The following is a 27600-nucleotide window of genomic DNA, read 5'->3' on the forward strand; positions in this document are numbered from 1 at the left end:
GGGAAAATGGAGATTTGGGCAGGTTTCAAGCCTTAACAACACTGATGTGACCACATGGGGCAGGAATGCCCTTGATCCCTGTGGAGGACTCCCCAAACGCTGTGCTACTTGTTTGCATTTGATGAGGTGCACTTGGGGAGTAGTGAGAATGATTATCACACCCGCAGGATCAACGAGGTGAAGTGGACTGAATGGAAAACTCACGTCTCTTTCCTCAACGAAGATCCGGGGCCCGGGAGACGGTCAGGTACCGCTGCTGTCAGGAAGCGTGACACCCACTCCGTTCTGACCACGTGACCCCAGGCACACCAAGTCGGAGGGCCGTGATTTTCCCCATCTGTAAAATGGGAGGGTTGAATTAATTCCTTCCAGCTCTACCGTTTTCTAACCTGAGTTGGAATAACTTCTAAGGCAGGTGGTGGACTGAGACCTGGAGGTACAACTTGCAGAATGCTGTTTCTGTAAAATAGTGTTTTTTGGTTTTTTTAAGCAGATTTCAACAAAATCCAAGATTCTTCCAGGAACAACAGCAAAACTACCCTCAATGCATTTGACGACATAGATGAAGTTCCGGAAACCTCCGTGTAGAAGCAGAACCCAGAGCTCGTGTGCATGTGGGCCGTCTGAGGCTGGAGGCTGGGTCCTGGACTTGGTGCTGCGGGCTTTGCAGAGTAATGGAGCCTGGCAGAGACGAGGAAAGCACCCTCATGCTGGACGGGTGGCTGAAACGAGGGGCAGTTGTCAGTTTGAGTGGGGAACACCCTGGACTTTGTTATTCGGCAGAGAGTTTGTATAAACCCACGGCCAGCAGTCCTGAGCCTGGGAGTCCCAGGAGTCCCTGAATCCCGGGTGAAGTCTCTGCGTTCACCAACGGCAGGTCGATTTGTCTGGGAGAGAGGGTGGCAGGCGGGGGCGGGGGCCCAAGGAGCAGGGAGAGGAGTCTTCTGCCAAGGTTCCCAGCCCCAGCCTGCGCATTCTACCGTCTCCCTTATTGTAACTGGGTCTCCTGAACTTAAGGGACGCTCGATGCATCCCAGAATGTGCAGGGGACTGAGCTAAGCCGGGTGTCCTGGGACTGGAGGAGAATGAGCTTCTGGAGCCTTCTGGGAGAAGGAAAACACCCTTGGAATGAGTGGCCTTTGTACTCAAGGCTCCAACTGTCTCCAACTGAGACGTTTCTAGTAGCATAATTAACACAGGGTTTTTCTTTTCCATAGAGAAAGGCTTTTTCCGTTTTAAATGAAAATTACTTCAAATGAAGCATGTGATTTTAAAGCTGAGAAATAGATTTTAGGATTTGGGGCTGGAGGAAAGTATTATATACTTGGCCTCGGGGTGGCCAGAGCAAGGACAAAAAGCTTTTCTTTATGCACATAAAATTCCACAAGAGACACGCCAGGCAGGGACTACCATCTGGGTGAAAGATCTTGGCTGTTTTCCTCGTCCCAGCCCTGCAACAGTGCATGCCTCTAAGTTGGGATCATGGCTTCGACTGAAACGGAAATAGCAGCTGCTCTATTTACATGGTCTTGAATCTCAGAGGTTACTCGTATACATCAGTATTTCTCACTGGAGGAATTTAACAAAATACCTGAAATGCTCTGGTATTAAATATTTTTGTTAACTGTGAAGTCTGAAGTGGAGGAGGAGGCATTTGAGGAAGGAGTGCTTGCCAAGATGTGCGGCTTATTTTTAGATTCTCATCCTCTGATTTTTCTCCCCGCTGAAATCACACAGAGTCACTTTGGGGGCAGAGGTGAAGTGGAGATAGTAGAAATGTTCCAGGTTACTGGAGCCTAAAGAACCATAAAATCCACTCTGCCTCAGTTATCTGGTAATAGATTCATGTGGGAATTTTTGAGGTGGAATTATAATGCTATTAACCACGAATTTTAATTTTAAGTGGCACAAAAACCATTCGGCTTTTAGATAACTTGGCTATTGGCTAGTTAATCTGACTTGAGGCAAACTAAGGAGTACAGGCCAAGCAGTCCACTCTCGGCCTTCTTCTCCGCTCTGGGCTGCTCTGTGCACCAGCTTACCTGGGTGGGTAGAAACTTGGCCCTGATGGGCTGGGTCAGGGAGAGATGCCATGAGTGGAGGATGTAGCCTTAGAGCCGTAAGATCTGCAGCAGCCCCTGTGCTCTCGGATGACCCAGGGAGCCAACCAGTGCTCTAAGCTGTAGTGGTCAGGCCAAGCTCAAGTGTGAGCAGGGGAGGAAGGGGCTAGGCATGTTCCCCAGAGAAGGGAAGATGTGGGGAGATTGTCCCAGAGGCAGGGGGAGCAGATGTGTTCCAGATGGGCAGAGCTAATGCCAGAAGTTGGAAATTTCAGGGAAAAAAATTTTAGTTCAATTCAGTCCAGCAACTGCTCCAGATATTGGGGATATTTAAGCAGAAGCTGGTTGAGCATTTATTAAGGATATTGTTAAAGATCACAATCCAATGAACTTGAAGGTCCTTTTAGCCTGGAGATTAGCATCCTGTGTCTGGAATTACCTGCTTGCGTTCATCCTGAACAGATGCCCTGGTTTGAAGGGCAGCCGTTTGGATCGATGGCACCATGCTCTACACCATGCAGCCGGGAATTCAGATATGTTTTGATCTGGATATGAATGGATAAAGCCGTATGGTTCTCCATTTCCCACTTGAACGAAAGCTGGGACGTTAGACAGACAGAAATCAATACCTGGATCTTTGCCTTCTTACATGTATGGAGACCTGTCTGTGGATCTGGATGGAATTTGCTGGCAGGACCATTTTCTATACTGAATCTTCTTCCTGACAGTGGCATCCCCCAAAGGTTTTCAGCCTAGATGGTCTCAGCCTAGGTAGGTTTACCAAGGAAAGCAATGAGTCAAAGAGCATTGGCTTAAAAGGACCAGTTCTCTTATTTCACACCTGGAGACTAAAGCTCCAAAAGGAAAGTGGACTTGTTCAAAGTCATGCAGGAGGTCGTATCAGAGCTGTCGAAGCTGGAGTGTTCTGATTCTGGACCACAGATATCCCCCTGCACGATTTTTTTTTTAGCACAGTTATTCGGTAAATTTGAGTCTGCCTTTGTGGTTGACGTATGTGAGGGGACGAGAGCTTTTTGCTCAGAGGATTCATGCTGGTAGTCTGCACTGTCCCTGTGATCCCCACGATGGGTTTAAAATTGAAGTGTGTGCATACAGGTGTGTACAAAACCACACACCACGCCACACGGAATCCACAGGTGTATCAGGACATCTTAAATGATTCACATTTCAGTAATTTAAGGGGAAGACATTTTCCAGGGGTGGAATCTCCCACACTCAGATAACAGTTTTGGCTGGAAATTTTCCTTTAACTAAACTCTGCCTCAGGAAGAATCCATTATTTTAGAAATTATGTGATATATCTGTTTGGAAGAAAAATGGTGCTTACTTTCCTCCTTGCCGGGGTGGGAGAAGGAGTTCAAGGCCGTACTGTGAAGTCATTACGCTTGTAGAGGGCTCCTGCCTGCCCTGGAGCCCAGGGTTATTGACCTTCTTTTCCTTCCACAAGGCCTGGTGAGCTAAGTCCTTTTGCTCTGGGTAGGGCCCCAGTAGATGGGCCGTCATCTGGGCCTGTAAGTCATACTTGATCTCTGCATTGATTTATATGTTTTTACTGTGCTCTTGGTCCCAAACACAGAATTTTCACCTTGTTCTCATTGAATGTGCCTGATCCTTGCAAATTCCTTTTACATCTTGTTTTTAGTGTTGTGTGTGTGTGAAACTCTGTGTTCAAGAAAGAAGTCATAAATGCAGTGAGAACATCTTAGTGCCATTGAAGAAATGCTTTTATGATTTCTAATAAATATTTATTTTGCCTTGTTATGATCATGTTTTATCCTTGTCTTAGGTGTGCCACTATGAAGACTGACTAGAAATCGTAGGGTGTTGCTTAACATGAGTGGATAAAGGGAAGGCCACTTTTCGGACCTAAAATATTATTATTGGTCCCAGCTCAGCACACTAAGGCATGCCACCTTTGTGCAGCGTTTTACATCTCAAAGCATATCACGTCCAGTGCCCCATTTTAACCACTCAATAACTCTGGAAGTAATTTGAGTAAAAGGAGACCTAGAGATTTTAAGTGACATGCCCAAGGAATCACAGCCTGAAAACCTTATAGGTTCAGGTAATATGACCCCAAGCAGGGGGTCCATCCATAGAAATCCCTCCTGTCTACCTCACAGGACCTTTATTTATAAGGAGGCAATAAGGGAATGGACAGGAAAGAGCTGATATTATTACTATCATTATTGCCCAACATATATGCATGTGCATTTTTTCATTCTTTTGAGTTATTTTGAAAGAATGGCAGTTCTCAACTTGAATGCCAAGATGCTGCTGTGTCTTGAGGGGTTGCAGAACTTGCAAAGAATTTATTAATAAGTGATGTGCTGCATTTGGTCAATTACTTAATCCAAACGATTCCCAGAGTAACACCCTTCACTGGGATACGTCTTCTCGAGTGGCAAGGAAATGGGAATTGTACACAATCCAGATCCTAGCTCAAACAGGTTTCAGTCTATAATCTAGGATTGTGCCATCCACGGAAACATTCCGGGTAGACTGATAGAAAAAGGGTGGAAGCCCCTGTTGTAGTATATATTCTGGGAGTGGGATGCCTAGGTCAATGAGGATAAACAGTTTTATGACTTTTGATACTGTGAAAAGTTATCTTCCAAAAGATATTTTGCAGTTTTTTCAGCCTTTGAGATTGTATGATTCCCTATTTATAAAGTGCTTTCATTCATATTGGTTATCTTAATCCACTGTTTTTTAGATGGCTTGTTTAATTTTTATTTTTTTATTTATTATTTTTGGCTGCGTTGGGTCTTCGTGGCTGCGCGCAGGCTTTCACTAGTTGCGGCGAGCGGGGCTACTCTTCGTTGTGGTGTGTGGGCTTCTCACTGTGGTGGCTTCTCTTGTTGCAGAGCATGGGCTCTAGGCACACGGGCTTCAGTAGTTGTGGCACGCAGGCTCAGTAGTTGTGGCTCACGGGTTCTAGAGCGCAGGCTCAGTAGTTGTGGTGCACGGGCTTAGTTGCTCCGCGGCACGTGGGATCTTCCCAGACCAGGGCTTGAACCCGTGTCCCCTGCATTGGCAGGCGGATTCTTAACGACGGTGCCACCAGGGAAGTCCCTGTAGACGGTTTGATGAGTATTCTATCTCCATTCAATAGGTAGGGAAATTGAGACTTGGAGAAAGATGGAATGACAGGTAAAGGTCACAGTGCTTTTTCCTGGGCCAAGGATCCAGGTTCTCTGAGGTGTTCTGGTACGCACTAGTCCAGTAGTGTCAATGAGCTCACATAACAAAGTGGTTTACCCTAGCCTGAGTCACATTTAAGAATAAGTGGAATCCAGGTAAAGGGAGTGTGGTGGTGGGATAGGGTTTCAATAAGAGGGAACAACATGGGCAAAGACCATGTTGTAGTAAGGAGCTTGGTGCATTTGAGGATGGAGAAGTTTTTGCGGCCAAATTGCTGGGAAAAAGGGCTGCAGAGGTAGGCAGAGGCTAGAGCACATAGGACACGTCCAGCTGTGGGGAGGCTTTGAGATTTCCTATCAAGGGTGAGGGGAAACCACCCAAAGCTTTCACACAACGGGATTATTGAATTTCCTTTTTTTTTTTTCCCCGCGGTACGCGGGCCTCTCCCTGCTGTGGCCTCTCCCGTTGCGGAGCACAGGCACCGGACGCGCAGGCTCAGCGGCCATGGCTCACGGACCCAGCCGCTCCGCGGCATGTGGGATCTTCCCGGACCGGGGCACGAATCCGTGTCCCCTGCATCGGCAGGCGGACTCTCAACCACTGCGCCACCAGGGAAGCCCAAATTTCCCTTTTTTCCCCAAAGGGCTGCTGGCTTAAAAGGGTGTAATTTCCCATCCGCCATCATTTGGCATATAGTGACAGCCTGAAGAATGTGGCATGGAGTAAATTCTACCTGGGAGTGATGGGGACGCTCAGGAAGTGACTGGAAAAGAAGGCAAGAAGGCAAAGAGAAGGCAGAGACATTGATGGAATATGAAGACATTTCAGCAGAGAAGGAATGGTTGAGCACACTCATTTACTCACCTGAACTTTATCAGGCAGTTAGTAGGTCACAGGTGCTGAAAAAGACACTGGTAATGTCCCCAAGTTTGGATGGAAGCAGAGAGGGTCAAAGGGGCAAGCCAAGAAAGGCTTTATAGAGGAAATGAGAGTCGAGTTGCATTTGGAAGAAAAAAATAGGAATTTGCTAACACGAGGTCTTGTGGGGGAGGGGCAGGGATGGAGGAAGGGAAGGGAAGGGAGAAAATTCTAGGTGGAAAGGCCAGTCTGTGTGAAGACATGCAGGAATAAAACAACACAAAGCCCACCGGAACAGAGAGGACCTGAAAGCAGATGAGTCTAGAGAGGTTGTGGGGAGGGAAGGGCAGATCAGAAAGGGCCTTTTATGTTAGGAATTTCACTAGGCACCCTGCTAAGTACTTATCTGCATTAGCCCACTTAATCCTCACCATAATCCCATGAGAGGGACACTATTATTATGATTATCCCCATTTTATAAATGGGAAAAATGAGTCTGCAGACTGTTAGAAATCATCAAAATAAAACTGAAAGTGGCTAAAGCCACACAGCAATATGTTATAGTTATAGATTAAAAAAAGTCACACCTGGGCTTCCCTGGTGGCGCAGTGGTTGAGAGTCCGCCTGCCGATGCAGGGGACACGGATTCGTGCCCCGGTCCGGGAGGATCCCACATGCCGCGGAGGGGCTGGGCCCGTGAGCCATGGCCGCTGAGCCTGCGCGTCCGGAGCCTGTGCTCCGCAACGGGAGAGGCCACAACAGTGAGAAGCCCGCGTACCGCAAAAAAAAAAAAAAAAAAAAAAATCACACCTAACTAACTCTAAAGATATAAATATTGAGTCAGAGAGAATAAGACTTGATAGAAATAATCAATACAAAACCGGAAATCGCAGTGGCCTCAGTTGCACGTTGTAAATTTTGTAACTAACTAAAATTTGATGGGAGAGTAAAGTATTTTTGCCAAAATATACGTATGGAAAAAAACTGACCTAGAAAAATTGAACTTAGACATAGAGCACAAAGGAACATTCTATGTTCTATGGGAGAAGGAAGCTTGGTAAAACTTGTTATATACAAAAGGTGATTGATAAAGCGAATCTTTAGTAAAGAATTCATAAGGAAGAGAGTTTATTCCAATGAAAATAGTTTTGGCACAGTGCAAAAATAAATGCTGAAAATTTAGAAACAGTTTAATTGTGTGCTATAGAGCAGTGAATATGGAATGAAATGGGCTTAATGGAATTTGCTTTGCAAGAATGGAACTGTCTATATATAGACATATATACGTTACAGATAATGTTAGTGTGATTTTGTAAATATATTTGAAACCATAAACATGGGTTCCATGGGGTCCAAATCATGGGATAAAGTGTTCTTTATTTGGCTGCCATGAGGAGGGAGGGGAGGCTCCTGCAGGGATCGGAGCGGGAGAGAGGCAGAGTTTTAGCCCGAGGACCTTTGAGGACAAGAATCCTGGGAGTGAGGCACTTGGGCATTTAGGCCAGGGGGGAATGTCTTAAAAGAATGCATTTGTGAACCAGAGATGGCTTTGGGTCACATTTCCGCTAGTGTCCACTGCCCTCTGCTCTTTCTGCCTTTACTACCTATGCTACTGGAGCCCAAAGACTTCCTTACACGTTGGCTGGGAAGAAGGGCAAGCGTGTTCTTTCAAAGTAAGAAGGGAGGGCTGGGCGCAACATGCCTCCCAAGTTGGGAAGGAACGTGAGCTTCTAGCGGGGCGTGTGAGAGGTCTGAAGGAGGTTCTTCGCTCCCTGAGGTCAACCCAGAACAAGTGGGCATGCCAGAGAAGTGATATTTGCGATGCTTTGTGTGGGTGGCTGTCAGTGGACAAAGGACCATTCAGAGTTTCTTGATTTATTCATAATGTCACCTTTACAATCAGCCCTCATTTCTTGTTCACATTTCATCTTCAAAAGAGCATTGAAAAATCTACAGATAACACAACTACTGCTAAAGTTGACAGACTGGATCCTTAATACTTTATCATTAATTCAAATGTGAAAAAATTTAAAATACCATTAGTTTCTAGCAGCATTTTTATATTACTTGAAAACATACAACATTTAATTATATGCTCAAGTTATTGTTTTGTGTATATAGTATCTATTTCAATGTTAAAATTTAAATTCAAAGCCTGTTTACTAAGAATGTTAAACTATCAAAGTATAAGGTATAAAAAGCTATACAGAAATAAGAAATGTGCTTCTTTGAATAAGTTACATACATAAAGTACGATATCTATAAAAGGTATTCATTAATGTATTCACTCATTCAGAAATTTACCTGAATGTCCATTGTGTGCAAGGCACTGGGCTAGGTGCTGTGGAAATGAATAAGGCACAATTCTGCTCTTCAGGAGCTTACGAACTAGTAGAACTTTTCAACGTACCCTATAACAAGTGAGCTAGACGTGATTTCTAATGTAAAGAGGAGCGAATACTTTTCGCATTGAGTGTTAGTTTAGCTGTCTTTGCGAAAGCTTCTTTCTTTTCATAATATGCAGCCTCGTTTACAAACGCTGGGTACACGGTATGGTCTCCGCCCAATGGAATAGTCTTTCCATCAAGAGTTAAAAACACAGGATCCCCAGGGTGCAATGGTTTCCAGTCTTGATCCTCTCAGGAAACAATTAGAATACATAAATTACATTAGATTTTTCGCCTACTTTACACATTGTATAATGGAAAAGAATATGAAAAAGAACACATATATGTATAACTGAATCACTTTGCTGTACACCAGGAAGTAACACAACATTGTAAGTCAACTCTACTTGAAGAAAAAATAAATTAAAAAAATGTTTATGTCAGGCTCTAGACAACTAAAATGACAGCATTGTCTTATTTTAAAAGAGATAGCGTAGAGGCATGTGAGTTATCTGACTAAACAGATTGAGCAGTTAATTTGGGCAGCGGTTTTAATAGTTCCCCTTTTTATGCTTATAACTGACACATGTGATTATAGTTTGCTTGAATATTGCCAAAGAGATTTATAATATCAAAAGGCAAAACTAAATGAGTGTCTCCTCAGGTGTATATCCTAACTCTTGCTACCTGAAGTTAAATTCTGCTCAGCAAAATTTAGGAAATATCCATTAAGAGCCTTCTGTGTATAAGACATTCTACTGTTGGGGATAAAAAATGAGTGACGTTGTGCCTGCATGCTAGGAGGTTCTATACTGGTGAGAACTGGTGGGAGAAGGTGGGGTGTGGGCTGGGAAAACTCTAAGACGACGTGGATATTTCTCATGCGTGTCCCCACATTAGGATAACAACTGAATCGTTTGAGAGGTCCCCACCAGGGTTTGGACCTGTGAGCCCTCAAACACCAGTGCTGGTACCCCAAAGGAACCCTAGAGCAGTTCTCCTTAAACTTTGCTGTGTTTGCAAATCACATAGGGATCTTGTTGAAGTGCAGATTCTGATTCTATAGGTCTGGGGTGGGGGTCTGAGATTCTGTGTTTCTAACAGTTCCCAGCAGCAGAGCAGCATCACCTGAGAGTTTGTTAGAAAAGCAGAATTTGATTCCCCACCGCAGACCTACTAAGTCAAAATCTTCATGTTAACACATCCCCAGAGGTTCACAGGTGCAACATTTAAGTTTGAGAAGCGTTGCACCACAGCGATTTTCTGAACCCTGGCTGCATGTCACAATTACCTGGGGTGTTTGAAAAATATAGATGAATAAAGCCTGGCCCCATCTCAGATACATCAAATGGGAATCTCAAGAGTGGGGCTCAGGCATCACTATTTTCTAAATTTACATGCAGTAAAATCCAACCATTTTGGGGTATGATTCTATGAGTTTTGACAAATGTATAGCACAGGGTCATATAAGCATGTAATCAAGAAGCATAATTCCATCACACACCTCCTCCAATTCCCTCATGCTACTCGCTGTTATAATCCGCTGTTTGTATGTTTTTTAAAGCCCCAGGTGATGCTACAGGACAGGGTGGCTGAGCACTACTGCTCCAGACCAGTGGTTTTCAGTCAGAGATGTGCCCCAGAACGACGGACAGGGTTTCTTCAACACCTCCCCACTGTCTGCGAGCCCCACCTGCAGAGATTCCGATGGGCAGTGCTACCCAAGCCTGAGCCACATGAAAATCACCTGGTGAACCTAATTGACTTCTTGTCTCCACCCTGATAAATTAAATCAGAATCTCTGGGCCGGAGAATGAGGATTTTACAAAGTTCCTCAGGTGATTCTCATGTGGCTGGAGCTTGAGAAGCACTGTATTAGTGCTTTTGTGATAGGCTCCAAGCATTGGGGGGTGGGAAGAGGGAACCTGGAGAATTCTAGTGAGCACCCCTGATTAAGGACCATCATTTTTAGAATAAAATCTGGACTCATAACCAGGTGCCTGCCTGAATCTCTGGCTCCAGGGTCTCTGTTCACTTCCTACTCTCCGTTGACACTGGTCTTCCTGCTGTTCCTCAAACACTCCAAGTTTGCTCCAGCCTCAGAGCCTTTGCACTTGTTTTCCACACGGCTGACTTCTCACCTTCCAGGTTCCAGCTTCCATGCCCTCATCTCAGAGATGGCTCTTTCTGACCACTCCATCTAGTAGGAACCCTTTGTTAACTGCTCCTATATTATTCTGTTTATTTCTTTTATAGCACTTATTACAATTTGAAATCATGTGGTTGATGTATTGTTTACTTATTCACGGTCTGTTCTCCCCTTATTAGTATGGAAGCTCTGTGAGAGACCCTATCTTGAATCTCAGGGCCCAGAACAAGCTGAGAAGTCCTTCAAATATATTTATTGAAATAGTCAATCCGTCAATCCCTCCTGTAGAATACTGAGCCGTTCCTTATTGTCTACCAAATCAAAATGATCCTTCCTGACTTTCAAGACCTACAACTAGCCCTGTTTATTAGTGATCCCATCAATCTTACCTCTCTGCCTCTCCAGGATGATTTTTGTATTTTTCATGGATATCCTTGAGGAATGTAAAACTTACATTTGTAACTATTGATACTATGTATAAAATAGATGACTAATGAGATAACTATGTATAAAATAGATAACTAATGAGAACCTACTGTATAGCACAGGGAACTCTACTCAGTGCTCTGCGGTGACATAAATGGGAAGGAAATCCAAAAAAGAGGGAATATGTGTATACGTATAGCTGATTCACTTTGCTATACAGTAGAAACTAACACAACATTGTAAAGCAACTATACTCCAATAAATTTTTTTTTTTAAATCCTGTGTTGTAGCCGGTTGTGACATCATCACTTTGGCCTCTGTTTCTTGTATGTGCAATTTTTGTTACCTGTAGTGCTTTCCTCTTTTCTCTCCCCCAATCTTTATCTTTCTGTCCTTTAAAACACTGCCCAAGGCTCCTTCTTCAAGTTTCCACCCGGATCCCACTAAGGCACAAAGCTGGATTTGCTCCACGAGTCTATTTTTGGGCAGGCTACTTTATTAAGTTGTAAGTCTGAATAACTATCATTAGGGTCATTAAACGGGAGTCTGAACTGGATCAGTGGTTTTCCACCCTAATTACCCACGCCAATAAGATCAGATTATCCCAGAGTGGGGGATTGTTATTTTTCAAAAGGCTCTCTAGGCAATGTGCATCCAGGGATGAATGTACCAGACTAGACAACCCACTGGATCACTTCCACTTTTCTGAGGTCTGAGATTGTGCATGGAGATGGATGTTTTAGCTTTTTGGACTCTTTGCTCCTCTCTGCTTTTATCTCTGCCTTTTCCAGTTTTAAACCTCCTATACATTCCTAGGAGCCTTTTCTTCCCCTTCACTATGCCCTTATTGATCAAACCACACAAGGAGCAGATATTGAGGTTTTGAGGAGTCAGGAAAAGGCGGCAGAAAACGTTCCAAAGAAAGAGGTTCTGATTGTTTTGCTCTAACTTATACAGTAGTGATCACAGGGAGGTGGTAGCAATGTGGTCAACTGCAAAGAACATTCGTTCTGGATCTGTCATCAATAACGATAGGACTATGGGAAGGATATAATTTTTGAGCCTCTGTTTTCTTATATTAAAATAGATATAATAATTCTTACCCATTGCACCTGAACAGGAATTTCACATTCTCTGACCCCCATCCCCACCTCATTATTCTGTTATAGCATCTGGTTATCTTCATTTCAAGATCACAGTTTAGACTTTAGTATATCTAGACTATAAATTCCACAAGAATATAAACCATGTTCACTGATGTACCCCCAGAGCCAGCAAAGGATTTACTCAGTAAATATTCACTGAGTGACGGTCTGAATACCTTAGACTGCAGTGTTTTTGAGAACATCAAATGAGCTAATTCATGTAAAGTGCTTTATGGACTGTAAAGTTCTACTCAAACGTAGGGCATCATTATTTTCAACATTTAAAAGAAATAGTGAATGTTACCTGCAGTTTAGGGTGGATAATAGCAGCAATTTCTCCACTTTCATTCCTGGGATAATCAACTTTCTCCATTATTTTATAGACTTCAATAGCACAGGGAGGAAATTCTTTCCCTATGGCAAAAACAATATGTATAAATAGCAACTAACAAAATCTCCTGAAAAAAGGGAAGTTGATACTTTACAGAAGGAAGAAGAACAAAAACTGAAGACAGACAGTTACAGGGAGAACACACTATTTTCTTGCTTTTGAACCATTTTATTGTGAAGTATAACACTCAGAAAGTACATGAAACAGAAGTATATAGTTTAATGAACTGTAAAGTGATTAGCCATGGAACCACCACCCAGGACAAGAACAGTGCCTGCATACCAGCATCCCTGCATGTCTCTTTCCCATCATAATCCCATCGCCTTCCCATCCGAGCAGTAACCACTAATTTTGGTAATGACTCACTTGCTTTACTTTATAGCTTCACCACCCGTGCATGAATCCTACACAATATAGTTCAGGTTTGCCTACTTCTGAATATTTTACAAATATAATCAATCAATATATGCATCTTGTGTCTGTCTTCTTAAGATCAACTTTTGGGGAAGATTCATCCCTATTGTGGTATGTAGCTATTGTTCATTTTATTTGCAGTATAGTATTCCACTGTGAGAAAATGCCATAATTTATTTATTCTTTCTATGGTTTATAGACATCTTGCACGTTTCCAACTTGGGGCTATTAAGAAAAATGCCACAGGCTTGTACAGCTTCAGGCAGAGAGCTGCTCTGCCACCACTAATACTGAGACACTGTACAGGACCTTCTTTCTGGTGCTTGAATGTCCTAACCTAAAGCTGAAAAAGCCACCCTTAGAGGCACATGTCATTGGCCATAACAGCTCTTGCTCTAGTGTTATCTTATTTCATCATTGCCAGCATTACTAAAATGCTGAGTGTTGGCTCTATGATTAATGATCTCAGGTCCCAGAGGCCTTAAACTTCCTTGGCCTATGGAGTAAGTGGACAATATATTATAAAGCACTTGTACCCTTTCTATTAACAATAAGAAGTTTAGGTTTCATAATCCTGAACCAATCCAATACACCAAATAGTCCAACACTCGATTTCTTATTTTCTTTGATTTCTTTGTTTCTTCTATTTATTGGATTTGTCTGTGTCTTACTGAGTTTTTCGTGGTTACACTGTTCTTGAAAAATGAAACTTCCAGGCTGTCTAATAGGTTAGAGTGGCTTTAAAAAAATTCAATTTATTTAAATTTAAAAACCCCTCAGACAGTTCATCCATTTCTCCCATCCCTACCTGTTTCTGCTTTAAGGCAACCTCCAATTTGTTTTCTGTATCTACAAGCTTGGTTTTAAATTTTTATTTATTCATTTTTAGATTTGACATATAAGAGAGATCATATGGTAATTGTCTTTCTCTGCTTGACTTATTCATTCAGCATAATGTCCTCGAGGTCCATCCATGCTGTCACAAATAGCGAGGCTTCATTCTTTTTTATGACTAAATAATATTCCATTGTATATGGATACCACAATTTCTTCATCCGTTCTTCCATTGATGGACACAGGTTGTTTCCATACCTTGGCTATTGTAAATGGTGCTACAATGAACACAGAGGTGCCTATAGCTTTTCGAATTAGTGTTTTCATTTTCTTTGGATAAATACCCCAAAGTGGAATTGCTAGATCATATGGTAGTCCTATTAATTTTTTGCAGAACCTCTATGCTGTTTTCCATAGTGGCTGCACCAACTTAGACTCCCACCAACAGTGCACAAGTGTTCCCTTTTCTCTACATCTTCAACCAAACTTGTTATTTCTTATTTTTTTGATAACAGCCATTCTAAAAGGTGTGAGGGGATACCTCATTATAGTTTTGACTTTAATTTCCCTGAAGATTAATGATGTAAAGCATTTTTTCACGTATCTGTCAGCCATCTGTATGTCTTCTTTGGAAAAATGTCTATTCAGATCTTCTGCCCATTTTTAAATCACACTTTTTTTTTTTTTTTTGCTGTGAGTTGTATGAGTTCTTCACATATTTGCAAATATTTTCTCCCATTCAGTAGATTGTATTTTCATTTTGTTGATGGGTTCCTTTGCTGTGCAGAAGCTTTTTAATTTGACAGAGTCCCACTTGTTTATTTTTGCCTTTGTTGCTTCTGCTTTTGGTGTCAGATTCAAAAAATCACCAAGACCTATTTCAAGGAGCTCACTGCCTATGTTTTCTTCTATAAGTTTTATAGTTTCAATTCTTATGTTCAAGTCTTTAATCCATTTTAAGTTAATTTTTGCGTATGGTGGTTAAGATGGTGGTTGAGTTTCATTCTTTTGCATGTGGCTGTCCAATTTTCCCAACACCATTTATTGAAGAGACTGTCCTTTCCCCATTGTATATTCTTTGCCCCTTTCTTGTAAATTAAATGACCATATATACATGGGTTTATTTCTGGGCCCTCTATTCCGTTTCATTGATCTGTGTGTCTGCTTTTATGCCAATATTATATGGTTTAATTACTACAGCTTTGTAATATGGTGTGAAGTTAGGGAATGTGATGCCTCCAGCTTTGTTCCTCTTTCTAAAGATTGCTTTGGCTATTCGGGGTCTTATATGGTTCCATAAAATTTTAGTTAAGGATGTTCACAAACAACACTAAACCAAAAGATGTTCTCAAATTATGCCTACTGACACACTGTCCACAAGTACACCGAGGTAGGACAGAGGTAGAAAACGGAACTTAAAAAGCCAGTGTGGGAGAGAAAGAGGCTAGGACTGGGAGTCATGATACCTAGGCTCTAGTCTCCTAGCTGTGTAAACTTGAGCAAGACACTGAACTTCTCGAAGCTCACTTTCTTTACCTCTCAAATGAAGGTTTCACATTAGTTTACCTTGGAGGACTCTTCCAGCTCTGACACTCTGTGATTGCATAACTTCAGGAGGACGTTCAACTGGTTAGATGACTTCCCCACTGTGCTCCTTCTCTTAACTAAGTATGTTAAACATTTGGGTAGCTCCTGAGCAGTGAGATATTGGGATGCAGGCAGTCTGCCAACAGTGGAGTCCAACCAACAAAGACGCAGCATTAAACAACCCAATGCCCAGAAACTTGGAAAAGCAGTAGTTTACATTTATACCAGGCAAACTCTTAATAAACAGGATGAACTTTCATCCAGCGTAGAGCCCCTAGTGTGCTATGGTTGCAATCCAAAGAAAAATCTTCCTTTCCCCTTGGCGTGGAAAGTGCAGCCAGGGTTGGAATGCAGATACCCCGTGATTACTTCTGTATCAGTTAGCTTTTGCTGCGTAACGCACTATGCCAGAGCTTAGTGGCATAAAACAACAACCACCTAATTTAGCTCATGACTCTGTGCGTTGGTTGGCCCGTTCCTCTGGTCTAGGCTGGACTGGCTGATTTCTAATTGGCTTGCTCATGCATTTGTGGTGAGATGGCAGGTCAGCAGGAGGCTGGATGATCTAAGACAGCTTTACTCTCATATCTGGCATTTGACAGGCTGTCAGCCGGAGCTGCAGGACTATTGGCTGGGGTGTCTCAGTTCTCAGCCTCACAGTCTCTCATTATCCAGCAGGCTAGGGTGGACTGATTCACATAATGACAGTGCAAGGTTCCCAAGGTCAGCAAGAGAGCAAGCCCTGATGTTCAAGTTCTTTTCAAACCTCTTCTGTGGCACAAAACACGTCACATGGCCAAGCCAGATTCAGGTGGTAGGAAAACAGACTCCATCTCTTGATAGGACATGGAAGCAGGGAAGGGAAGAATTTGTGGCCATTTTTAGAATTTACCACACCTTCCAAGATGAAGATGGAAACAGCAGATGTCATACCTTTAAACCAGAAGGTCCATTGGGAGGAAAGGAGAAAGTGGTAGAACACAAGGAGCATGTTTTTGCTACTTAGAATCTCAGAGCTAGAAGGAGTCTCAAATGCCTAAGTTTCATCGATGCTTGAATATTCTCCGTATCTTTCTGACCAAGTGGTCATCTTGCTCCTGCTTTTAAACAACCTCACAAAATGTGGTCTGTTCCATTGTTGGTCAGCTTCGTTAATTAGAAATCTCTTTCTTTCTTTCTTTTTTATTTTTAATATTTATTTATTTGGCTGCGCCAGGTCTTAGCTGCAGCATGCGGGATTTTTTTTTTTTTTAGTTGAGGCATGCAGGACCTAGTTCCCTGACCAGGGATTGAACCTGGGCCCCCTGCATTGGGAGCGTGAGTCTTAACCGCAGGACCTCCAGGTAAGTCCCAGAAATTTCTGTCTTTAGGTAACACTATCCCACCGATTCTATTCTGGCCTCTGAGTCACAGAAAACATGTCTAATTCCTTTCCAATATAACACTTCTGAAACTCTGAAATAAAATTGGCCTTAAGACTTCTTGTTGCCAGTCTAAGTATCTTTGATTCTATCAGGCTCCACTCATATTGTCACATACACAAGGATACATGTGAATGTACTTTGTAAACTGAAGTTCTATGTGTAAACTGAAGTTCTATCTTTGGGATCATTCCTATTATGGTTTTCAAACTCTTCAACATGCTCAACTAACTCCTTGGCTAACCTTTACTTTGTAGATGTTTCTCCTGAAATATGGACTTGGAATTTATTCAGCGGTCTCCAAATGTTGTTTAGCCAAGCAGAAAAGAGACTATCACTTCCTTCATTCTGGGATTTTTTAACATGAAAGTAAAATTTTGTTCCTGATGTATTTAACCTTAAACATTTGGTCTAGATTATTGTTAAATATTGTCAGAACTTTTTGGATACACCTTTTGAACCCAGATACTTTCCTGATAGCTTCCTGTCACTTACCACTTATATAAGCATGTCACTTATGTCCTTATCCAAGTCACTAATAATAATTTTGAGTAGCACAGAGCCAAAAATGGAGCTCTTCTATACATTTCTAGAGACTTTTCTTCAGACGGTTATGATCCTTTTGCCAGCATTGTTTGGATAATGGTGCTCTTTCCATGTTAGTTAAAAATCCATCGAACTGGAGAGTCTAAATTAATAATGGTTTTACAATGTTGAATTGCAGAATCCTTTGGTTAAATGAAATGTTACAAGGATAAAACAGATAGAACTGCTCTGATTGAAGCAGAGGTGGGCTGGCTGTCCCGGAGCTACTAGGACAGCTACTAAATCCCTACCCGGTAGCAGGAATCTATGGATTGTGATTTGAAAACCATGTGTTTTTTCAGTCAGGTCTGTGGCCTTCTACCTGGGTGCATTGTTTCTTAACATCATAGTCTCACACTCACTATTTGAATGGTTTCTTGTGAATAACTGATGACCTTCCCAACACCAGGTCCACTAGACCGTATAGAACCTGTCCTCAGACAAAGGTGGTAGAATGCTGATTTTCAGTCTTTGTGACTTTGGAGTCAAAGGATTCCCAAGCACGGAAGAAATTCCTGTGATCACAGTAGGATGCACAAACAGGTTAAGGGATTATACTCCCCACAGGCACTGAACTATTCACCAGCTCTGTCACTGTAATGGCCCATTCCTCAACAAATAATTTCAGTTCTGCCTGTATGAATAATTATTTACATAAGATGCCTCTTTGATTTTACTTTTATTATAATTCTTACAAATTTTAAGTTATTTTTAAAATAATTAATAGATTTCATTATTTTTTCTGCTGCAGTTTTAGGTTTACCAAATGAATGAGCAGATAGTACATAGAGATCCATGTACCCATCTCACCACCAGCCCCATCTAACTGTTTTGTAATTGCACAAATAATACATGAATACATCATTCTTCCTGAACACAATTAAAACAAAATTAACCTGGTTTTCCCCTCCTCTACCCAGTAATTGCTATTATCAGTTTGATATGTTTTCTTCTAGAACTGTTCCTATGTACTAACATATATATTTATGTATATTCCAGCAAGTGTTTATTATTATTATTTTGAAGCAAATTGGTATATTGTATGTTTTGGTCTGCAACTTGCTTTCTTTCAATTAACAATGTAGTTTGAAGATCTTTCCACGCTATTTTATTTAACTAACCAACTGATGGATATTCAGGTCATTTCCATTGTTTTGCTTTACATACAATGCTGCAGTGGCCACCCTTGTATGTGGCATGTAGGTGTGCATGTGTTTGTGTTTCTTTGAGATGTGGAACTGCTGGGTCATAGGATCTGTGCATATTAGAAAGTGGTTACTGTAAAATTACCCTCTAAGTGTCTTTACCAATTTATACCAGCAGGGAAGGAGAATGTCTCCTTTTCCTACACCCTTACCAACACTTAATATTATCAGATTTTAATATTTTCCCAATCTAATGGGAGAAAATGGTTTTGCATTTTAATTTGCACTTTTTTTTTTTTTTTTTTTTTTTGCGGTACGCGGGCCTCTCACTGTTGTGGCCTCCCCCATTGCGGAGCACAGGCTCCGGACGCGCAGGCTCAGCGGCCATGGGTCACGAGCCCAGCCGCTCCGCGGCATGTGGGATCTTCCCGGACCGGGGCACGAACCCGTGTCCCCTGCATCGGCAGGCGGACTCTCAACCACTGCGCCACCAGGGAAGCCCCTAATTTGCACTTTTTGATCACTAGTGATACTGGACATCTTTTCATCTGTTTATTGGACATTTGTATTTCTTTGCTTTTAAAAATGGAGATTAATAGGAAAATGAGGATTTCATTTGGGGAGCTTTATTTGGTAGCTGCTTTTCTTGAATGTGTCTACACTGGTCATTGACGAATGGCTGAAGTGATTAAATTTTTTAAAAAGCAACTGATGTCACAAACATGGCAAATGTAACCTAGGTTCCATTGCTATTTCAATGTTTAGTGGTTAAGTCATTATGTGTACTCCATTTCATCTTCCTTTTCTGATTTATTTACACACACAAGCTAACAATTAAAGAAACAATTTCTGCCTACTACTTACCTTCATTGAAATTATGTATAAAGTCAAGAGCATGTTTAATCATTTTTCTCATTTGATCCAGAATATCAGCTCTCAGAACCCCTTGAGGCTGGGGACCAACTTCTATACCTAGGTACAGAAGGGGAGACAGTCACACTCATCTAAGTATTAGAATATAAGATCGAGCATTCTCATATATCAAGATCTAGAATCCCATTATTAAAAATGATTAAAGAGGTAGACCATGCAGCACCATGGAAAATATTTGAGACCTAATGTTAGGCAAAAAATAAAGCAGAACATTTACATGTACAAGTTATATGCATAGTAAATAAAGACTGGGAGAGAACATGGAAAAAAATCAAAGAGTTGTGTTATAGTAGCAAGGTTTTGGGGGCTTTTTTCTTTAAATTTCCTTCAATATTGTCAAAATATTAAAAAGTAATAATATAGTAAAAGGAGCAGACAAATTTATACTGACAAAATAATAAGTGGCCACAAAGAGAAACTGTCACGGACCTAACATTTAGCTTGTAGGAGAAAACACATCTATAATATTTAGTAATAGAAAAGAAATCTAGACTAAATGAGCCATGGATTGAAGTCAAATGACAACCTATGTGACCCTAGAGCAACATTCTTGCCTTTAATATAACAACCCATCCCAACATGATAGTGCAATGGTTTTAATTTTCTGTAGAAACAATTTGTATTCATTTCTTCTCACCCCAGTAAAATTCTGCCTGTACTATCAGGTCTATTTCCTGTGGCTGTCAAGCATCCATCCATAAACCTACAAAATACTCTTTCTCTAAACCACTTATCTAGTCCCTTCCCTCCTGCCCAAGTCTCCCACACTGTTATCACTCCAATCATCATCTTAACCATTTACAAAACCATTTACCAAGTATAGCATCATCCACTCTCTTCCACCAATTCATATACAGTCTTTTCCACCTATTCTATTTTCATCCACTTCTGTTATTTCTCAGTTCACAAAATCTTACTGTATTCTCTTTTATCCTCATTTTCATTTTTGTGCTTAGCTTTCCTGGATATACTTAAGTATATGATATAAGTGCGGTTAAGGTATGTATCAGTACATAAATGATTTGTACAAATGTGTGAAAATGTGTTCATGGATATGTCTTGTATGCATACTGTAGAAGACATTGTTGGTTGCCTACCCAAAATTCATTCTGTCTTACTCCTTGCTGACAGAGTCCTGATTTTGGTTGGGGTATCCAACTCAGGAGTAAATGTAGAATAGTTTTAGTCAATCATAGTAATCTCGTTAATCCTAGTGATTAATTTAAGAATGGATATGTGACCCAGTTCTGAACTGGCCATAATGGAAGGTCTGCAGGGGAGTTCCTGGGAGTCTCCCTTCTTCCACTAGATGTTGTCATGTTGGCATATGATGCTTGAAATTACAATGAACATCTTGTGGCACCTAAAGTCATAGGAGTATTATAAAACATTGAGTTGGAGAGAGTGTCTCTCTGATCTTAAGTGTTTTTCCCCCCAATGGCTGGATGATATAAAAAATATTCCAAATAAAATAGTAAAGTTGAAAGGAGAACATACAATATTTCTATTACTTATGATGATCTTAATACTCCCCCATATTGAAACCTTTGAAAGATTTGGCTCTCTTTTTACGAGCCAAACATATCAGTAGATATTTGTTCTACCTAAGAGCAGCATTGCCCCCTAAATGTAATAGGCCAAGATTGCTCTCTCAAGACTTGGAAATCCTATGCTTTATATGGTGTTACAGAGAAAAAGGAACTTTATCCGTTATTGTCAAGCATTTGGTTTGTTTCAAATAATTACCTATACTTGGCTATTTAGCTTGCCTCAACTGATCCCTTGATTATGCACCAAAATTATCAATAATTGAATAACCAAGATAACCTTAAATTTGCTTCTATTGTTTGACAACTTGTTTTTAAATTAAATTTCTCTTATTTAAACCACCTGAGATCTGACAAAAAAGATTTTAAGTCGTGACAGCAACTTTAATGATTATAGTGTGGTCTGCAAACAATTACGCTAATAGGTCACTCAGGAAAGAGAATGGAATATAGAAAAAGAGACTGTCTGTCTGGGAGGGTGTATGAGAGTGCAAACCTGCATGTTGGAAGTTACCAGAAGGTAAAGATGAATTCACAGCCCCGTGACTGACAGGGCAAACAAGTGAATGGATAACAAACACAGGTTACCAGAGACTCTACTGCAAAGCAGGTGCTAAGAGGGATGTTGGGAGAGAATTTTCCAGGGGTCTTTTGTACTTCTGCACATCTTGCCAGCAAGATAGTGACTGCCTTGGCTCAGATTATATTTTTAAAGAATGTTTGTATAGTAAATAGTCTTGGAAGATTGGGATGGTGTCTTCCTTAAGCAAAAGGCAGGCTGCTTACTGTCCATTATAAAAGATTCAAATTCCCTCAGCTCAGTGTTTTTTCCTGGAATGTAGAAAGCTGCTCAATGAAATTGAGGAAATCTGCTATAGTTAGAAACTGCCTGCGATATTTTGCTTATTACTTGACAGTTATAAGCCATACTGATAAGCCAAGTAGCTATAAATAGTCTTTAAATTAATTTTCTCAGAGTTTCATCTCAGACATATTTTGTTTAGTTGTGACAGTGGGAAATATGACTTACCAACAGGATACTTGGCTATAGAACGAGTGGTTGCATATCTGAGGGAAGGATGCTCAATAAGGTAAACATAACAGGGTAATGGAGCCAAAGAAGTCTGAAAAGAATTTAAAACATTTTTCTTATTATGTAAAGACCATATGCCTTGTTCTCTTTGCTATTAGAGAGTCAATAATGTCTTCAATATGTTTCACTTCATCAACTAAGATTAGTAAGACAGCTTTATGAAACACACTCTAAAATCCGATGGTATTATTAAAGCTTTGAAAGCACATAAATGAATTACATATAAAATTGGATAATACATAGCTTTCTGGATAAAATGTACATTAAACAATTCCCCAGAATCATAAACAAAGAATATGAATAAATTCTTTTTCTGAATGGATTTGGTTATTTTTGTTTTCACCACTGGTTACACTTACTATGTAGCTTAGTATTGGTCTCTTAAAGAATTCTTTTTCTACCCCTATGGGCTAGGTCCCTACAGATGTCGGCTAACTCCCCCTACCTCCACTTATCTGAATGAGAATTCAAGACAGCCCTCTCAGTTTTGATAACATGCTGCTTCTGTGCCTGGCAAGCAAAGTATTCAGCTCTCCCTTCAATCAGCAGCAAAGAATAGCTGCATTATGATCTCTTACCAGAACTACTATTTAGTCAAAAAATTCAAGGAAACAAAACTAATAATCTTTACTATCTGCCAGGCATTCAGCTAAGGGCATTAAATATTTTATCTCATTTAAGGCTTATAACAGCCATATGGGGTAAGTATTGTTATGATGTCAATTTTATAAAATGAAGAAAGCAAGGTTTGGGGAGTTGAATATCTTGTTCAAAGTTAGTGAGAGAAAGCCAGGATTTGAACCCAGGCACTGGCTATATGGGTCACACTCTTTCCATTAAATCATACTAGATCTTACCAGCTCTCCGGAAGGAAGGCTATCCTTTATATAAAAATAATCATACAGTTTATTATGTGTGTTTTTGTTGGCTTGTTATTCTCTAGCAGTTTTTCTCTAGGTATAGCAATGGATTGCTGATTTTTTTCATCTTGTAGATTTTTGAGCCTTAAAATGATTAGCTATATGAAGTACTGAAAGATCAGATGTATGTTAGGGTATCTGAATCAAATGGAGACAAGGGCAGGACTAAAGAGAGCCAATCTTTTTACCATTGGTCTTTAGTCAACATTAAATGACTATATTTTGAGCTTCCTAAAATGGTAATTGAGCAACTTCAACCATACCATTTAAAATTTTGGTATTAATTTTACCACATAGCCTATGATTTGGTGGCTGTCTTGATAAAAGATGTAAAATTTTATAGACACAATGGTCCATATGTTTTATTATTTTATTCATTGCATTTATTGTTTTACTCATTTCTTCTCTTTTTCTCCCGCCTGTCACTACTACCTCTATTCTGATGCTCCTCCCAGCCCCCCATTTCCCTTGGACCCTCCCTCCTGACCCTTTTCTGCTTGTTTCACATCTATAAGTGACTTAAAATTATGGATCCTATGCTAACTTGTAAATTAATAACATTGACATTACCTTAATATAATGAAACATCTGAATTAAAAAGTCATTCCTGGAATCTTCAAGAATAAGAGTGCACCCCATATTAGAAGTAGTGTTGTGAAGGTCAAAAATAATGTCATACGAATCTTCACTATCTTTTGGACCAAATAAATGATTTATTTCTTGAGCCCTTCTCACTTCATACGGCAAATCCTCTGACATTTTTTTGCTGTTATTAGCAGAGAGAAAAAGATTAACAACATCTGCGGCTAAGGTAACATAAATATACAATAAGAACACAGTATATAAGAAACCAGTTGCCAAACCTTTAATATGAAAAATCTGTAAAGGAATTGGAAATTTATTTGAAAACTTTATAATCGAAAATTACATTTTTTCCTTCTATTTGATTCCATGTAATGTTGCATTGACATGCTTGCAAATAATAGTTCATTTATGTGGCTGGTCACAAGAAGGACATTTCAGTTTATCATTTGACTTCAACTCTGAACAAAATTCTTCCATTAATTTAATCAACAGTCTCTTAGTAGTTAAGTGCACTAGGCTATAATGGAACTAGACCATCAAATGCACCGATTTTTCTTTTTTTTTTTGCACTACAGCTAGTTCTAGTGCACAAAAATAGTCAAAGTTAGGTGCTCACATCATCTAATTAGGGATTCTTAAGTGATGTCCAGGAACCACTAGTGGTTCAGGGTCAAGCTTTACAGAGAAGAGTCTGTAGACCCTGCAAAAATACAAAAATTTGCAGGTATATGCATACATGCATTTTCTGGGATGACGGTTGACGGTTTTTATTGAATTCTCAAATGAGTCTCTACCTGCCCCACCCCCAGTGGTTAGGATACATTTTTTTCTTAATGTACATGATAATTTAAATTTATTTTTCCTCATTAAAGCATTCAACCACATTTCTCTCTAATTCCATTTATTTCCATTCTCTGACTGTTTTTGTTAGTATCTTCAAAGGACCTACAGTTTGCGCCTGGGTAATTCTTGCCTGGAAATCAGTCAAGAAAGTGGAGCAGCCATTTTTCAACTATGGGACAAAAGCTGCACATCAAGGCCGGTGCAGTGGGAAGATAGGAGGAGTCTGCGGCACTGATGATATCATTGAGCCACTGTACCAGCCCTGGACTGCCTACCTCTGGACTTATTACTTGTGAAAAAGAAACCCTTATTTGTTTAAGCTACTGTTTTCAGATTTCTATTACATGCAACCAGACATAGTTCCTAAAGGATACATATGCACTTTAAAAGTTAATTCATGCAACAACTTCATGAATTCTCCCCCTCCCTCAACTGATTTGCTTCTCATTCTCCCCCATGTGAGTAAATCACACCACAGCCACCCAGTTGCCCATGGTCAAGGCTTGAAGTCTTGAAAGATAATAGACACTTTGAGCTCTTGTGCCTGGAATCCAGGTCCCACGGGAAGAGTCCCAAAGGATAAAGCTGAAAGAATAGGCAGGAACGATATCCTAAAGGGAATGACATCTATATGCTAAATTACTTAACTCTATTCTGGATAGGAGATTTTTGAAGAATTTTTAGCAGGGGAAAGACATGACAAGATTTGCATGTTAGAATGATCCCTATGGCTAGTGCCATACAGACAATACATGGTAGGGAGGATTGGAGTAAGGCTGGATGCAGGAAGATTCTTTAGGACGCTATTCTAACTACCTATAGAACAAGTAAACTAAGGCAGTAAAAATGGTGAGGAAGACTGGATTTGCAAAATACCTACAACTGTTCAATATTTGAATAATTGGGAGACTCTGTAACCCACTAGACGTAGGGGATGAAGAATGGGGAAGGTTCTAAGATGATTTCCGTAGGTGATTTGGTGGGTAATCATGACATCACTGAGATGACGAATAGAGGAAAAGCAGCAAAATTTGGGAGAGGGAAGATGAGAGAATGTAATTAACTTATCTATTTCATAAGTTTCCATAACTACCCTGAGAGAGAACTGTCTAGCCTCTGATAAGTGTTAAATGCAAGAAGTAGAAAGTGAATTTAATTAAAGAGACTACTCTCATTGAAATGCATGTTATTGAGTGGTCATAATAAGAAAACTCACTCTAGTTCATCTCAGAGTTATTTGGGAAGTTAACATGCCAACTAAAAGTTATTCTTCAAGAAATCCTTACTTGTAATATGAGTTAGTTAACAGCTGTTTTAGGTGAATAGATAAACGTTAATTGTGTTGACATAACCTCAGTCATGAAGATAAAGCATTTTTGAAATTAAAATTTATGTTAGTGAGAACATGGCCTGATACGCAAGCTATGGCTAATGTATAATTGCCCCAGAAGAATTTATTCCATAAAGTGAGGCAAATTTGTATAAATGTAGTAACCATCTTTTGATCTGTGATGAGATTAAGTAACTCTTTAAACTCAAATTAGGATTTAATAGAAAATGAGTACATAAAGTGGTGCTCCATTAGTTGTTCCTGTGCATGACTTATATCTTAGCTTGTAGTCTGCCAACCCATTGAAAGTAGAAACCACTTTGTCCATAGCTTTGTACTCCCACAGTACCTGGCACAGTGCCCCATGAAGAGTAGGTATTTAATAATAGTTTTATGTAAATGAAAGAAAGAAGTGGTAAAAAGCTTAGAAGCCTATATATCTACAGCGGTAGCTCTAATGATGTAAAAAAAAGGCAAATTTATGATTGCATACACTGTATGCAATGTATCATCAGCAGTAATTTAAATTCAGAAAATTCAGGTCTTAGTAATCCATTACTGAAGGTAGTACATCTACTCCTCAGATCACAGAGCAGTCTAATGTTTTCTGATGATAGACATTTATTCACTCTTTCATTAAACAAATATTCACTGAAACATTACACTTTTCTTAACTAGAACTTTCTGCACTACCTTAAACATAGTTGCAAAACACATAGTAGTAAATCACCTAGAAGCTAACAAATATGTATCCAAGCATAGTGGCCAAACATTCATTTAATGCAAAAGACTATTAAATCTGCTTCTTTAAAGATAGGACTTAAAAATAAAAACCTTTGTTATTTGTTGTCTCAGTCTGTGTAGAATACATTTAAAAACAACATCAGTTAAGAACAGTCTGATGGTTATAAGAGTTTATAAAAGAGCCCATGAATGCCCAGTTTAGAGAACTGAGTAATTCATAATGGCGTATAACAAAAGTGAAAGTGATCTTATTCACAAGAGCGACTATATGTACAAACATGAATATCAAACGTATATACATATGCTCTCACACACACTACTTTTCAGACACATCCACATCCACACACGTGTGCATGCATACACACACAACACAACATATAGTCTTACCCAAGATTTTCAGGTCCAAAAACTCGATTCAGGTCGCAGTCAATATATCTGGTGCACTCCTTCACTGCTCTTGGGTTGGTAATAAATGGTTTTACTTCCAGCCCTGTTCTCTGAATCTCAGTGCCGTTCTCCAGCCAGTGCTTGACTAGGAATACTCCTGTTAGTTCATTCCCATGAGTTCCTCCAAAGATAGCAACCTTTTTAATAGGATCTTCAGCAGCGTGACAGGAAATCATTTTAGCAAGTAGTTTTATCTGATTTCTGCAATTCAGAAGAGAGGAGATCAAAGAAAACTTAATTTTGTAAGCAAAGTTTAGAAATTTAAATCTAAATGAGACTTTAACCAAAGTGCAAAGTTAACCACGCGAGAACTTGGGTGGAGTGTATTTTAATCTTCTGTTACAAGTTCTGAGCCCTGTTTATTATACGAACACTCCCTTATTTAGCCCTGCCCTTTACCATATTTGGATTAAAATATGCAGAGATCAACTAGAGATACAGCTGTTTAACTTCTAACTCCCTCAAATGGTCGGTAGACCTAAATGCAATAATAAATTAACATCTCACACTAATGCAAAACTTCTGTTTTCTCTTCAGCTAGAATGTCATCTAATGGTGCTTTCATGACTATTTGTAGTAGTAAAAATAGAT

General features: G+C 40.1%; 2 protein-coding genes across 8 annotated transcripts in view; one reads left to right on the top strand and one right to left on the bottom strand.

Moving 5' to 3' along the window:
- Positions 1 to 3842, top strand: part of TRPV3 (transient receptor potential cation channel subfamily V member 3) — a 31848-nt gene extending 28006 nt beyond the window's left edge. For 4 of the 6 annotated variants that reach the window (XM_060135830.1, XM_060135825.1, XM_060135827.1 and 1 more), the window contains 2 exons: positions 168 to 247; positions 491 to 3842. In XM_060135830.1, the coding sequence (XP_059991813.1) occupies positions 168 to 247; positions 491 to 588 (178 nt within the window). In that variant the 3' untranslated portion in view covers positions 589 to 3842. The remainder of the gene's footprint in view (positions 1 to 167; positions 248 to 490) is intronic. The other 2 variants (XM_060135828.1, XM_060135829.1) reach the window with 1 other exon arrangement.
- On the bottom strand, positions 205 to 27354 carry ASPA (aspartoacylase). 2 transcript variants are annotated; one of them, XM_060135833.1, is made up of 6 exons: positions 26950 to 27354; positions 23631 to 23826; positions 22078 to 22171; positions 19432 to 19539; positions 12495 to 12604; positions 205 to 337 (listed from the first exon to the last, which is right to left on the bottom strand). In XM_060135833.1, the coding sequence occupies exons 1-6, from the start codon at positions 27183 to 27185 to the stop codon at positions 260 to 262; spliced, it is 822 nt and encodes a 273-aa protein (XP_059991816.1). In that variant the 5' UTR covers positions 27186 to 27354; the 3' UTR covers positions 205 to 259. The 2 variants fall into 2 exon arrangements, with proteins under 2 accessions (XP_059991816.1, XP_059991815.1); XM_060135832.1 differs by lacking the exon at positions 205 to 337 and adding an exon at positions 7943 to 8719 and having other exon boundaries at positions 26950 to 27351.
- Between the last annotated feature and the right edge of the window lie 246 nt (positions 27355 to 27600).

The sequence above is a fragment of the Lagenorhynchus albirostris genome, chromosome 20 (assembly GCF_949774975.1).
Source record: "Lagenorhynchus albirostris chromosome 20, mLagAlb1.1, whole genome shotgun sequence".
Lineage (NCBI taxonomy): Eukaryota > Metazoa > Chordata > Mammalia > Artiodactyla > Delphinidae > Lagenorhynchus > Lagenorhynchus albirostris.